This window comes from Lygodium microphyllum, chromosome 29, assembly GCF_053477565.2.
Source record: "Lygodium microphyllum isolate KBCC chromosome 29, Lygodium_microphyllum_v1.1.10, whole genome shotgun sequence".
Lineage (NCBI taxonomy): Eukaryota > Viridiplantae > Streptophyta > Polypodiopsida > Schizaeales > Lygodiaceae > Lygodium > Lygodium microphyllum.
Genome location: NC_141163.1, coordinates 30,938,665 through 30,953,173, shown reverse-complemented (window position 1 = coordinate 30,953,173; position 14,509 = coordinate 30,938,665). Strand labels below are relative to the sequence as shown.

General features: G+C 40.7%; 1 protein-coding gene across 1 annotated transcript; it reads right to left on the bottom strand.

Moving 5' to 3' along the window:
* Positions 1 to 8,289: 8,289 nt before the first annotated feature.
* On the bottom strand, positions 8,290 to 12,993 carry LOC148010498 (two-component response regulator ARR14-like). The gene is made up of 7 exons (XM_087671507.1): positions 11,916 to 12,993; positions 11,641 to 11,793; positions 11,185 to 11,529; positions 10,552 to 10,628; positions 9,598 to 10,458; positions 9,305 to 9,367; positions 8,290 to 9,114 (listed from the first exon to the last, which is right to left on the bottom strand). The coding sequence occupies exons 1-5, from the start codon at positions 12,016 to 12,018 to the stop codon at positions 9,742 to 9,744; spliced, it is 1,395 nt and encodes a 464-aa protein (XP_087527633.1). The 5' UTR covers positions 12,019 to 12,993; the 3' UTR covers positions 8,290 to 9,114; positions 9,305 to 9,367; positions 9,598 to 9,741.
* Positions 12,994 to 14,509: the final 1,516 nt, after the last annotated feature.

Below are 14,509 nucleotides of genomic sequence, written 5' to 3'. Positions count from 1 at the left end.
GTGAGACTCCTTCCTTCTCTCCCACAATCTTGACATGGTATCAGAGCCTTGTTCGTGGTAAGGAGCTCAAGAAAGCAAGCCAAGCTCGCGGTGGTCTGGTAAGAGGAGCAGTGTTGCTTTCATTTTCTATTTTGGGAGCAGATCTCTACAGGTAGCACAGCCGAAAATTGCAGGAGTGCATTGTCTCAGGTTGAGACGCCCTTCACGGTGAAGCAAGAGGGCACTATATGCTGCGGGTAAGGGCTTTAGCCCTTGGCGACCTTGTTTTTTTGATTTGAGGCCATTTCGGGGCCTGTTTTAGAGGCGGAAGTTTTCAGCACGCACTCAAGAAAAGGCCCAGTTTTATGCTGTGCAGCCACTGTTCTATAGGTCGGTGAAAAGTTTCTGTAGAAATTTCATCGTATGCTTGTGCACAGAGACATTGGGAGTTACAGAATCATCCTTGGTTCCTGTTTATGCAAAATCGTCACTAGGAAGTGACTGTGTGGTCAAATACCACTTTCGCCAGTTTTGCAGATTTGCCCTTGTGAGGGTGAAGCTGAGTTTTTGCAGTGACAGAATTTTTCGCAGTGTTCTGTAATGGCGTCTGATTCTCTCTCATAGATTGTCACTGAAAAGCTTGAGAAGAACAACTTCCAAGCATGGAAGTTTAGAATGACGAATTTCCTTATGGGAAAAGGATATTGGGAATTTGTTGTAGGAAATGAAGAAGAACCAGTTCTTCCTTATGTTCCCAATCAACAACAAATGCAGGCATTCAAAGCATGGCATGAGAGAGCCAGGAAAGTTATGTACTGGCTGTCTATCAGCATTTCAGACTCTATGATTGTGCATATTCAGGATGCAAGTACGCCAAAGGAGGCATGGGATACTCTGTCAAAGATGTATAGCACAAATACGCAAGCCAGGAAAATGCAGCTCAAGCAAGAGTTGCACAATGTGCAAAGAGAAAATATGAGCATCAATGACTACCACATGAAGGTGAAGAAGATTGCAGATGCACTTGCTTCCATTGGGTCGCCAGTGGAAGATGATGATTTAGTTTCTGTGACCTTGAATGGTCTAGGAAAGGATTATGCGCAGATTCGGACATCCATTTCCGTCTGTGAAAGATTTCCTGATTTTGAGGAGTTGATTGCTCTTCTAATTTCTGAGGAGCAGAGAAATGGTGGTGCATCTTCTTCAGGAGGAACTTCAAAAGAAACTGTCTTCTACTCAAATGCTGGAAGAGGTAGAGGCAGAGGTAGAGGAGGCCGATTTGGAGGCCGTGGTAGAAATCAGAATATGCAGCAAACTCAAGAAAACCAATCCTATGGAGGAGGACGTGGTAACTCTAGAGGCAGGGGGAGCCAAAGAGGTCGTGGTGGATGGCAAAGAGGCCAAAATGCAAACAGTAATGTTGAATGCTACTATTGTGGTAAAATGGGTCATATGGCTAAAGACTGCTACAAAAAGCAGAATGACATCATGAATGGAAAACTGCAACAAGGAAATTATGCATTTTCTAGTAGACAGGGTGATGACAGAAATGAGCATTTGTTTATGGTGCAGCACATGAACAATTCTGTGACAAGTGCAGAAGAAAGCAATGATGTATGGTATGTTGACTCAGGTGCGTCAAACCACATGACAGGTCATGCAGAATGGATGGAGGATGCAAGGAAAATGGAAAAACCAGGATTTGTGGAGACTGGTGATGATACTGCACATCCGATTGTGCAGATTGGAAAAATTCCTTTGTCTATGCAGGATGGGAAAAGGAAATACCTGTCCGATGTATTTCATGTCCCGAATATCACCAAGAATCTGGTTTCTGTTGGTCAAATGGTTGAACAGGGCTTGCAGGTCAGATTTAATCCTCATGGATGCTTTGTTGAGGATATGAAAAATAAAGGTCGCTTGATAGCAAAAGGAAAGAAGAAGGGCAGAATGTTTACGTTGGATGCAGACATGTCTGAATTGAGTGCAGCAATGTTTGCACATGGGACCGGTGTAGTTGCAGATATTGATATCTGGCATAAACGCATTGGTCATGTTAATGTACAGCGACTTAAATCAATGCAGGCCCAAAATATTGTTGCAGGATTGCCTAAATTCAAGGTTGCAGAAATGCATAAGGTATGTGAAGCCTATCAGTTTGGAAAATAGGCAAGGAAACCATTTCCTAGACATGTTCAAGAGAGTAAGAAGCCATTGGAATTAATCCACTCTGATGTGTGGACTACTAAAGCTGCATCTCTTGGAGGCTGTCATTATTTTGTCAGTTTTATTGATGACTATAGCAGAAAAGTTTGGGTGTATTTTATGAAAAAGAAAAGTGAAGTTTTTGGGCATTTCAAAACTCTTAAAGCTATGGTTGAAAAAGAAACAGGCCTGCAAATAAAATGCCTAAGGTCAGATGGAGGGGGAGAGTACCTCTCAAATGAGTTTGCAAGGTTCTTGCAGGAGCATGGCATAAAGCAGCAATATTCATGCAGTCATACCCCACAGCAAAATGGAATTGCAGAAAGAAAAAACAGACATATTGGAGAGGTGTCTCGTGCCATGCTCAATGAAAAAGACCTGCCAGATTTTTATTGGGCTGAAGCAGTTGCTACAGCAGTCTACATAATGAACAGGACTCCCACTGCAGCAATACATGGAATGACTCCAGAGGAGAGGTATACTGGTAGGAAACCAGATATTTCTCATTTGAAAATTTTTGGTTGCATTGCCTATGTACATGTGCCAGATGAGTTGAGATCCAAGTTGGATCCAAAAGCTGAGAAGTGCATCTTTATTGGTTACTCTTTGCAGTAAAAAGGGTATAGATGCTATAACCCTTCTACTCGTAAGTTTACAGTGAGCAGAGATGTTGTTTTTGATGAGATGAGTAGCTGGTATAAACCAGTAAATGTGATTGATGATGTAGATGCACAAAATGGTAATGCTGCACAGAATTCACAGCAGCAGTCACAAAATATTAGTGGACCTGGAGCGTCCTCTAGCAGTGGTTCACATTCTTCGCCATGGACAGGCAGATTGAGATCAGGAGAATCTTCTCAAAGTAATGCAGATAGTGGTATGCAGGTAACGAAAAGGAAAAGAGAAGGTTGATCAGCCCATGTTTGATGTGAATGCAGGTCACTCTTATGTGGATGGTGAATCCAGTGGCTCAGAACAGAGCATTGATGATGAGTTGGGTATTCCTTCTATTGTTACACCTGGAGTAAGGAAGACTAGGGATGTTTTGAGAGCATCTGGGAGTGAACCCACTTTGCGCATGTCTACCAGAGTTAGGTATCCTGTGGATAGGCTGAAATATGATGGATTTACAGCCATTCACTATGCATATATGGTCAAGGTGATACAGGAACCAGAACCCACTTCTTTTGAGCAAGCCATGGGAAAAGAAAAATGGGAGAAAGCCATGGATGAAGAAATGGATGCCTTGGAAGCAAATGCTACATGGGAATTGGTACCTTTGCCTAAAGGTAAGAATGCAATTGGCTGTAAGTGGGTTTATAAGGTGAAGCACAATGCAGATGGTTCTGTGAACAGATACAAGGCAAGATTAGTAGTCAAGGGGTATGCACAAACATATGGCATTGACTATGAAGAAACATTCAGTCCGGTTGCAAGGATGGCAACCGTAAGAGCAGTCATTGCTATGGCTGCATCAAAGGGATGGTCTTTGCATCAGATGGATGTAAAGAATGCCTTCTTGCATGGTGATTTGCAAGAAGAGGTCTATATGGAGCAGCCACCAGGTTATGTGCATGCTGTTCATCCTGAGTTTGTTTGCAGGTTGAAAAAAGCTTTGTATGGCTTGAAGCAAGCACCTAGAGCATGGTCTGACAAGATAGGACAGTATCTTGTCACTATTGGCTTTCAGATTTCCAAGGCAGATTTCTCACTTTATGTGAGAAAAACAGAGAAAGGTATTATGCTACTTGTCATTTATGTTGATGATTTGATTATGACAGGTGACAGTGATGAAGATATCCTTCATGTGAAAATGCTATTGAAGCAGAAGTTTGAGATGAAGGATTTGGGAGAGCTGCGTTATTTCTTGGGCATTGAGGTGATTAGATCACCAAGTGGGATACAGCTCTTGCAGAGGCAGTATGGATTGGACATGCTGTCCAAATATGGGATGACAGGCTGTAAGCCTATTTCAGTTCCTTTGGAACAGAATGTGAAGCTGAGCGCAGATGCAGGTGAGCTTCTGGAAGACCCTACTATGTACAGACGCATAGTAGGAAGTTTGATTTATATGACTATTACCAGGCCAGATTTGAGCTATGTTGTTGGATTGGTAAGTCAGTTTATGCAGGCTCCAAGGAAACCGCATTTGGATGCGGCTAGACGCATACTCAGGTATGTGAAGTCCACATTGCAGTATGGACTATTTTATGAGACTGGGGTTCAGATACAGTTGCATGGATACACTGATGCTGATTGGGCTGGTAGTATTTCTGATAGACGATCTACCAGTGGATATGTGTTCTCTTTTGGGAGTGCTGCAGTCACTTGGAGCAGCAAGAAACAGCCTACAGTTGCCTTGTCGAGCACAGAGGCTGAGTACAGGGGTGCAGCAATGGCTGCATGTGAGGTAGCTTGGTTGCATAAGCTACTTTATGATATGCATCAGTCTACAGATGGGCCAGTTGTCATTTATTGTGACAACATGAGTAGTATACACTTGGCAAATAACCCAGTCTATCATGCTAGAACAAAGCGCATTGAGGTGCATTATCACTATGTGCGAGAGAGGGTTTTACTAGGTCTTATTGATCTAGTTTATGTCAGCACAGAGGATCAGGTAGCTGACATATTCACGAAGGCATTGGGCGTAGAGAAGCTGCGCAAGTTCAGAGACCTGCTTGGTGTGCAGGAATTGGGATTGAGCTCGAGGGGGAGTGTTGAGATATCGAGCTCCACTCGTGATACGCCAGGGTGACCGTTGTGTATTTATGTCACCGACTTGTCAGTTGCAGACGCGGTTGGTACACCGCCCATGAATAATAGCTACATGATAGCTATCCTTATCTACTCTAGTTCGTGGCTCAGTTAGTATGCCACCTTAGTTAGTTGAGTTTGGTTTGAGACCCATATATAGGGTTCTTCTATTTCTTTGTACTAGAGTTCTTTTTGGCTTACACAACTAAGAAGAGAAAAACTGTTTTCAGCCTCCACCCTTGTGTGTATTCCCCCATTGTGCAAGCAAGAAAGCTACAAGTGAGACTCCTTCCTTCTCTCCCACAATCTTGACACCTGGTGGTAGCAACGCTACTATGTCGATGATGCCATCATCTTCAACAATGAGCAACACTACTGTGTGGCATTATTCTTTAGTAATGAGCTTGACATGTTGGAGAGCAGATGGAGGAAGCTCCTACCCCATGTCAGGAAACTCCTCTTTGCTAGTGTCGTGCATGAACTTGAGATGCACATGGAATGGTATCATGGATGTTGTGTGTTCCTCTTTGATAGTATCCTAGATGTTGATGTCTATATCATGAGCAATATTGTTGTAGGAGAAGCTCTCTAAGTGGGAATTAAAGCTTGGATATGGAGAGTGTCTAATCCATTGGACACATCCATTTGATAGTCTAATATCAAATGACTTAATGCAAGGTGCAAGAGTACTCTGTTGAGACCAAAGGATGCACTTTGATAATTACCACCCCCTTTCTATGAGCTACCAAAACAAGGCAAAGAGTTCATTCCATATTTATTGACAAATCTTGAATCCTTATAATTAGTTTTGTTGCTTCTTCTAGCACTGTGAATATCATTGCTCAAGAAGAAAAAATGTGAAGCTCAAGGAGAAAGAATGTGAATTAATATCTTGAAGGGGGAAAAGGTGGCCTTTTAAGAGATTATCAATTGCATTTATCAAATGTGGCCTTTGAAGAGATTATCAATTGCATTTATCAAATGCGGCCTTTGAAGAGATGATCAATTGCATTTATCAAAGTAAATTCTTTTGAACTAATTTAGTTAGCATGATCAATGTATTGTGCTTCCCAAACATGGATCTTCAAAAGAACAATGACTACTTTTTTAGTACAATCATGAAGAAAAAGGAGGAATAAGCTATAGAAAATTTCTTAAATGTTGTATGTGCTTAAAAATTTCTTAAATGTTGTATGTGCTTAATTGTCTTTTGTGAGAAGCTTCAAGAAAAACCGTTTGAAAGAATTTTGAGAGAGAGATCTTTTAAGTTTCCTTTAATATTTTTGTAGCATCTGATTTCATTTTGTTGATTCAAAGGTAAATTTCATGGTAGCCATAATGAACACACATTTGCATTTGATAATTGTTGAACTCATCACACTATTTCCTTTAGTTTAGAATGTGGACTAAAGTCAAAATAATTTGACAATGTCCATAGGTACTCTATGACTATGATATGCAAATCTATAAGTGAAAGTGCAATGATATTGATGACATTACACATGGATTTTTTTATTTTAATTTTAAGTAAAATTTTATTCAATATTGATAAGATATTTACATGTGGTTTTTTCTAATAGCTTTTGTATGATTGTGTGATTTAGTATAATTGTTGTAAAAATAGAAATATCAAATACACCATTTTTTCTAATAACCTTTGTGTGATCTAGTATACAAGTGTGAGCCATAAAACCAAAATATGATATTTGCATGTGAACCCTCTTGCTACATGAAGTGTGTCTTCATCCTAATTGATGCGAAACACCGACCACACCTTAGCACAAAATGCTAGTGCTATTTACTCAAATTGTTATTCAAATATGTAATCCTTTAATTTCCATCTAGATCTTTTTGTTTCCTAAACTTGACCTTAAGTTTTCATAAGACACCCTAATGTTTCAATATTGTGATATTTGAGCTTTCATTCTCATTTTATTTAACCTTTAGCAAGTCCTTTTAAAGTCATAAGTAAAATATCTATTCTAAATATTATTTAAAAGTTTACCTTGGAATCACAAATGAACTAGAAGAATCCCAAGCCTATGTGGCATAAGGATTTGATATTCAAAAAATAAAAAAGGCTCTTTCTTAAGATGAATGGAGATTATAATCACACACATGTACACACACACACACACTCTCTCTCTCTCTCTCTCTCTCTCTCTCTCTCTCTCTCTCTCAAATGAACACATACATCCACTCTCTTTTTTTAGTGAATATACAAATTCCCTCTCTTTTTTGATTGAACATAAGACATGGACATGGAAGGGGAGAATGTGAATATTTGAAAATTTGTATGACTCTGTAAGAGAGAGATATATATATATATATATATATATATATATATATATATATATATATATATATATATATTAACACATTCATTTTTAATTAGACATATGAAATGATATGATATTTTAATGGTTGAACATGCATATACACTATACACTCTCCAAAAACACCCACAAATACACACTGTAAAAAGAGTTTATTTTTAAAAATGAAACACATGGAATGAGATCATTTTAATAGTTGAACATATTCATGCAATACATACATGCCCTAAAATCACACACAAATACATGCACACATACACGTACTCATGCGCACGCATACACGACATACATATGAGCATACATGCTCACACACACACAAACATATACTAGTTGATCACTAACCGTGATGTGTGAACATACACTAGTTGGTCACGTGCGGTTTGTGCACTTGTGAAACTCACAAGGCTTCGCCTCGTTCTCCTTGCGCTTTTGTGGGCAAGCTAACTTTTGCTCACAAAAAAAGTTGCATGCTTCACACACAAAATACAAGACCCTTAGCACTTAGTGTGAAATGTAGAGAATTCTTTCCTTTGATGGCATGATTGATTACATACAAAATTTGTAAAGAGACTCTAGACAATACACTCTACTTTCAAGGCAACTGATACATTAAATGCAAGAGGCTCTAGATTGCCAATAGAAGAAGTGCAATGTATAATCCCAATATATAATCCTTTCTTGCTTGAAAATTTTCACAATTGGTCATGTCCTTTCCAAATCAATCTAATTTTTGTATATAGGTAACCTATTTGAGAAATTACATGCAATATTGACCCCTCATTAATTTGTGTATTTAATTACGAGAAGATATTGGCCATTTTGTAGAAACATAAGGAGTCGGCTTATTAAACCTTCCAGCATTCATTCTTAATTTTTCTAAACCTTAATCCGAGACTTTCCATTGGCAAGACTCTTGATTGTTCCATCTCTTTCGATGGAAAGGAGCACAAAATTTGATCCACCAACTATTAAATAAAATTAACTGATACCCCACGATTGACAAACAAGATCAGATCACTCGATTTGTCATTATCTAAATCAAATCATAATAAAGTAATTTGGTACCTTAAACATCAATTAGATGGGCTATGATGATTGATATCCCGATTCCCATCAGAAAACTTCAGTTACCATCATTTCATCATCAAGAAGCTTCAATTTGTCTAAGCAAGGCTTACAAACACACACACACACACAGCATTTTGCCAAAGATTTTGATTGAAAGCTTTGTTCAAGAATGTTGTTCCAATGTTTTTCCATCATCTTGTGCCTGTGCCAAAAAGCTTCTAATCAGTAAAACCATGAGATCCTCCAGTAAGCTCGAATATAACAGGCACCACAGAATCTTCTGTACATCTCTTACACTCTTTGCGAAATCGACATAGATACTCAATGTTTGAAGGTTCAGTCACCTTTATCCAATAATCATCATAAGCCTCTTCCCACTTTGGATAAGAAAGCAAGGGGCATATGAAGCTCTGGCCACAGGTAAGATTGTTACAAAGAATAGTTGCACCCTGGAAGAAGCTTCATGCAGAAGTGGCCATATTGACGGTGGTTCTTAATCCCAACATGATTTGACTAGCCTAACTCAATTAGTTTGGAACAAGCCAAATGTGAGAACCAAATGGGATGAAGGATTTCTCGGATACGGAGGAAATTGTCTCAGAAAAATAACTACTCCAATATTTATCAGCCTCCTTTCACAAGTAATCATCTTCCTTTATTCAGCAAACATCCAACCACCAAGTTTGATATGGACAAACTCCACCATCCCTATGAGGATAAGAACTACGTTTGGGGCCCGACTTGCTTCTTGCCAAGTGAACATTGTTAACTGAAAGCAAACAAATTCTGCAAGATTCAACATGTTTAAAAGGGCAAAAGAAAAGACTCTCAATCTCGAGAAAGAGTTAATGTCAATTGTATTGTGTCCAATCCAAGGTTCTATTGGGTATGTACAACTTTCAAACAAGTGATGGGTTTATAACCTCTTACATATTTCATCACTATGAAAGATAACATACCTGACTGGCTTCTTGCCTTCGAAATTGACAACTAAATGATAAGCATGCACCCATATCACCTACCTGCATAAATCAAAGTGTGAATATTTCTTGAACATAAGATCAGTCCTTTCCTACACTCCAGGAGTTATTATTGTGTCCACGATGTGATCTGTTTTATGGAGTGTAGTCATGTGTGCCCATACATTATACCACACGTAGTGATTTACAAAACATATAAATCTTTGCAAGTCTTAAAGCAGTCTCCCATACACCACATTTCTTCATCCAATAAACTTGTAGAGAGGCCTCACCTAATGCTCTGCACTGTAGTGGCTGCTGTCAAGGCCCAAGCAAGTGCATGCTTCTTCCATTCTCATGCCTCCTCTACGTTGTTCAAACTTGAAAGCCTCAGTAAAATTTCTCACCCACTAGAATACAGCTCAAGTCTGAAAGTCTCAATTCTGGAAGATAAATGTCTCATCCACAAGGTAATCAGATATATCAAGAGATGCATTTCGAAGAGTAGAACTCATCTCATCGGGCATGTACAGAGATGCTGCTTTGGAGCTTCCTTGCACCAAAAGGTTGTTATGCTCATTCTCCAGTGACCTTAGGCTGGAGCCAGAAGCTTGGTCCTGAATTATACTTCCCAGGTCAGGGTGCCATGGGGCTATAAACCCTTCAGCTAGGCAAATGGGTCCAGTCAATGAACCTTTGTCCTGCAGCTTGCGTGCTTCCAAACTGCTAGGAATAGGGACATGCAACACTTCATTAGTAGGAAAGGTTTTCCAGATGGGTGCACACATCTGCTCTGACTGTGTAGGGAAGTCGAAGTTAAGACATGGTATGCTTTCAAGACTGAAAGCAGAGACCGATTGGAACCCCGCGTCATGTCCTTTAGCCTGATTGGCAACTTGCCTCTGTTGGGTTGCCTGAAATTGGGAAAGGGACTTCATCGTTCCAGCATCAATGTTCTGACCTGTAGCACTTGAACTGGCTACTGCTGCACCAAGGTTTAAACCCTTTACGATAGCAGGTGCCTTGGAACCCTTTCCACCGGGCAAAACACACATTGTGCCACCAGATGCTCCATCTTTTGAAGCCTGGAACGAAGCTACAGGACACGGCTCCATCACAACCCCACTTAGCCGCTTCAGGTATAATCGATATTTCTAACGCAAGAATGAAGCAGCAGCTCATGTCAGAACTCAATGCAATAACTTCTGCAAGACAGGACAACAGGCAGTTACACAAGGAACACTCACCTGCAGATGACTGGCAACATTTTCTCGTGTCAAACCCTGCACATTCATGATCTCAAGTATCCTCTTTGGCACAGCTTCTGCAAAAACATTAAAAGCATGTGGCAAGAATTATTGGCACTCCTGACCGGAACCAGAGATCAGAATTAGGTAAGACACCAGAACAGAAAACTGTTTTTTGTAGAACTAGTTCAGGTGAACCATAACCTCTCTTTGAATCATAAACTCTCCCTAACAAAGCACTACAAGCAAGAACGTGTATAACTTGCACAACCAAATTAATCAATCATAAACCTCGCTTACAAAGCTCCATAAGCAAGGAGAACAAATCCACATAATAGACCACTCACACTATCCTCTCAAATAAAAAAGACATAGGGTGCAACAGAAAGGCAGAGTATCTTTTGCAAACAGTATCTGGCTTATATGAAAGATCTACGTTATGTGAATGCTGAAAAACAGGACATGAGACTTGTTACTCTGATGGTACAACACAACTGAGAAGATGCCACATTTCACAAACAAATACGTGCATCAGTGCTTACAGTTTCCAAGAAGATTGAACAACTATTAATCGCTTTCAATTAACCACACCCAAAGGAATGGAACATAGTAAACAAAACCAAAAACCCATACTGTTAACTCCCAGCTGATTTACTGCATCTACAAATTGCCGATGTAGCTGCACTGACCAATTCACTCGTGCTTTCTTCAAGTTATTCATGTCTTCTGCTGTGTCATCAGCCAACTCAGTTACTTCTTTACGCTTCTTGCACCTCTGGTCATTCAGATCAACTGCTCTAGCCCCTCTAGACCCCTCACAGTGACACTCTTGTCTTGGATAGGCTTTCCCCTTTCTGCGAACAACATGCTGCCATATGTTCCTTAACTCTTCCATTCTGACAGGCTTGATTAGGTAGTCACAAGCACCATGGGTAATACCTTTCATAACCAGACTTGTTTCACCATTGGCTGACATCACTGCAAGATAGGACACAGTGCCATGCACCGACATTCTATCTCAGTTTACTCCTAGTGCATTCGTAGTTCTAATGCGAGTATAACATTTCCCAAACGGACAAGGACACTTACTAATGACAGGTAAGTCCAACTCGAGCCCGATTATCTCCAGTAGTTTGAATCCATCTACATCCGGCAGGTAGACATCGCTAATAACAAGATTAAATGCTTCTGGGTTGTGTCTGAGCAACTGTAGAGCGTGGTCAACCCGGTTACAAATTGTAACTGTTCTCCATTACACAATAAAAGCTCCCATCAGCATTGATAGTGATCAAGCCGTGCTAAAAGGCCATGTCAAATAAAAACAGGTAGATAGGACAACAAAATCAAAAGAGAAATAGCCTCACCTTTGTAGTTGCACTGTTGCAACATCCTCTCTAGCACCATCAGGCAGAGTGGATCATCGTCGACGACGAGCACATGGAGTCCTGCGGGGGAGAAATCTTCCATGACAGGACTATTGGGAATATCCTAAAGTTGGTTGAGTCAATTTGGAGAGGTTAGTGAAGCTGCCGCCAACAGTACTGATCCAACAGACGGACGCTTCAAATTCGAAATTCCCGATGAAGAGACTGATTGAGGAGCACCAATAAGATGGATAAGCCACTTTGGGCAGGGTGATCAAGCTGCTAGCAACAGTTCCGACAGAGGGATGTACTTCCAATGGGAAAACTGTTAAAGGAGCATCCAGGCAGAACAACTGCAGCAGTTTTGGATATGGACGTTCCAATATTGGTGAAAGAGGCAGCCAAACTTTGCTCTCTGATAGATGGCTACAATACTCAGGGAGAGACAGGTAAACGAGCTGCAAGAGACCGCAGGCACTTGAGAAAAACTATGGAAGGATGACCGCAAATCAGCAGCCGAGACTAGCTTCTACGTCGTCTGCGTTAATGTTCCAGGCAAGCCACAACTGCATGTGTGTGCGGTTTCGCAATTGGGAGGGAGCTGCACCACCGACGAACATGATGGTGATGATGGCGGACAACATGATGGAGATCCGAAAGCACAGCGCTCTCTCTCTCTCTCAGGCGATCCCGCAGATGATTATGTAATATGGGAAAGTGGGCAACGATCCCGCAGATGATGATGTAATATGGAAAGCCTGCCCAGAGAGACAGAGAGAGAGAGTGTGTGTGTGTCTGTGTGTGTCCCTCACCTGCCTTGTCACATGGCTCCTGCTGCAGTCCTCTGACGTGGTGACACCTCGGCGAGTGACCCCCCGCGTTATGCTGAGCTGACCAGCCACAAGATTGCTTCATCGCATCCACTTGCCTCATGGATTTACCCTCCACGCTCATTCCCACGCTAGCCACACCAGTGAGAGTCTGTAACAGACCCACCTTGTATGTTGTCCATCTTGTGCCTTCTCACAAAGTCCTTGTGTGCTTCATTGCATTCGAAAGGTTTCGAGCCTTCCATCTCCTTCCCATGACTCGTCTATAAGAACCAACCTCCTAGGCCATCACAAAATCAACAACACCTGACCTCTCCTTAACCTTCTCTCTTCTCTTGGGTTGGAGGACTCTGTGTACCTTGAGGCTCGCAGAAAGCTTCCACAACCCCATATGTAAGACATGGACACTAGTGGTGTGGCCTGCACAACCAAGCTGGAGGCCCTTTGGAATGGAGATCCAAACCAAAGTGTTGTGTTGAACATGCAAATACCATTTTCCAAAGAACTTAATCGATGAAGCCTAGAAATTTGTGACGAAGATATCATGAGGATGGGCTCCTTGAACACAATGAAATTTCCCATATCAAAAAGCAAGCGGCTCCTTGCTCCAATTCACCCTAGAGTGAGTGCGTCGATGCACTAAAGCTCACTAATGGCATGAAGTATTAGTATATTGTGTAAATTACCTTGATAAGAAAGAGGCTTTTAGCATGGCTACACAAGGCTCTTGAGATTCATTGGACTCCATAAGAGGCTATGCTAGAAATATATGGTGAAGAGATCATGAGGATGGTCTCTTTAAAAACAGGCAAAAAAAAATTGTCCAAGAGCAAGTGACTCCTTGATCCAAAATGTTCTAGAGTGCATTATCACACTAGAGCTCACTAATGGCTTGAAGCATTAGTATGGTTTGTAAATTATCTTGAATGAAAGAGGATTTAGCATGGCTGCACAAGGTTAACTCCTAAGAACTCCATAACAAGTTGTGCTATAATGCAAAGTCAAAACTCCATAACAAGGTTTGTGAGACCCCTTAGAACTCAATAACAAGTTGTGTTATAATGCAAAGTCAAAAATCCCCATGTCCCTATATTCATTTGCAACTAGCATATGGTTTGAATATTCAACCCTCTAATTTTCCTAAAGCCCTTCAATCCATGGGCACCACATGTCTCTAAAAATGCTCCCATTACAAACTTGAGATGAGAGTAAGGAATAAATAAAAATGGGCTTTAGAGTCATTAGTCAACACATCCTTTTAGGAAGGAAAGAGTTTTATCATGGTTATTCAAAAGAAAACACAAAAACTTATCTTAGCTATCCTCCTAATTTCACTTAAGCACTCCTCATTTTCCAAGTATTTAAAGGGGGTACAAATTTTTAAATATCCCTTCCATCACCAAGTGGGGACATGTGCCTTGTAGTGTTAAACTACCCCAATAACTCATATATCCCTTTCTAGGAAAGGGCTCTTATAGTGTTGGGAAAAATGTAGCCACTGACTTTTTGATCTAGTGGACATTCATAATAACAAGTGAATTCCTGTCATTGCTGCCCTTCCTTGCCTAATTTTCGTAATGTCTAGTACGTTGTCCTACTACATGGTTGGCTTGCATCATAGCTTTGACCATTTTAGCTACTTCATGTTGCTCAAGTTTAGGTTTAGGTAGGTGTTAACTTAACTTCAAATTCACATATCTACTTGGTTTAAACAAGGCCAACACAGGAAGGATGAGAGCTAGTTTTCCATTGGAGACATGGCAA

Coding starts and splice junctions, on each gene's coding strand:
- LOC148010498 (XM_087671507.1), bottom strand. CDS start 12,018: ATGGAAGATTTCTCCCCCGCAGGACTCCATGTGCTCGTCGTCGACGAT. Junction 11,530..11,640: donor GTTGGACTTACCTGTCATTA/GTAAGTGTCCTT, acceptor CCTATCTTGCAG/TGATGTCAGCCAATGGTGAA. Junction 10,629..11,184: donor AAATCAGCTGGGAGTTAACA/GTATGGGTTTTT, acceptor ATGTTTTTGCAG/AAGCTGTGCCAAAGAGGATA.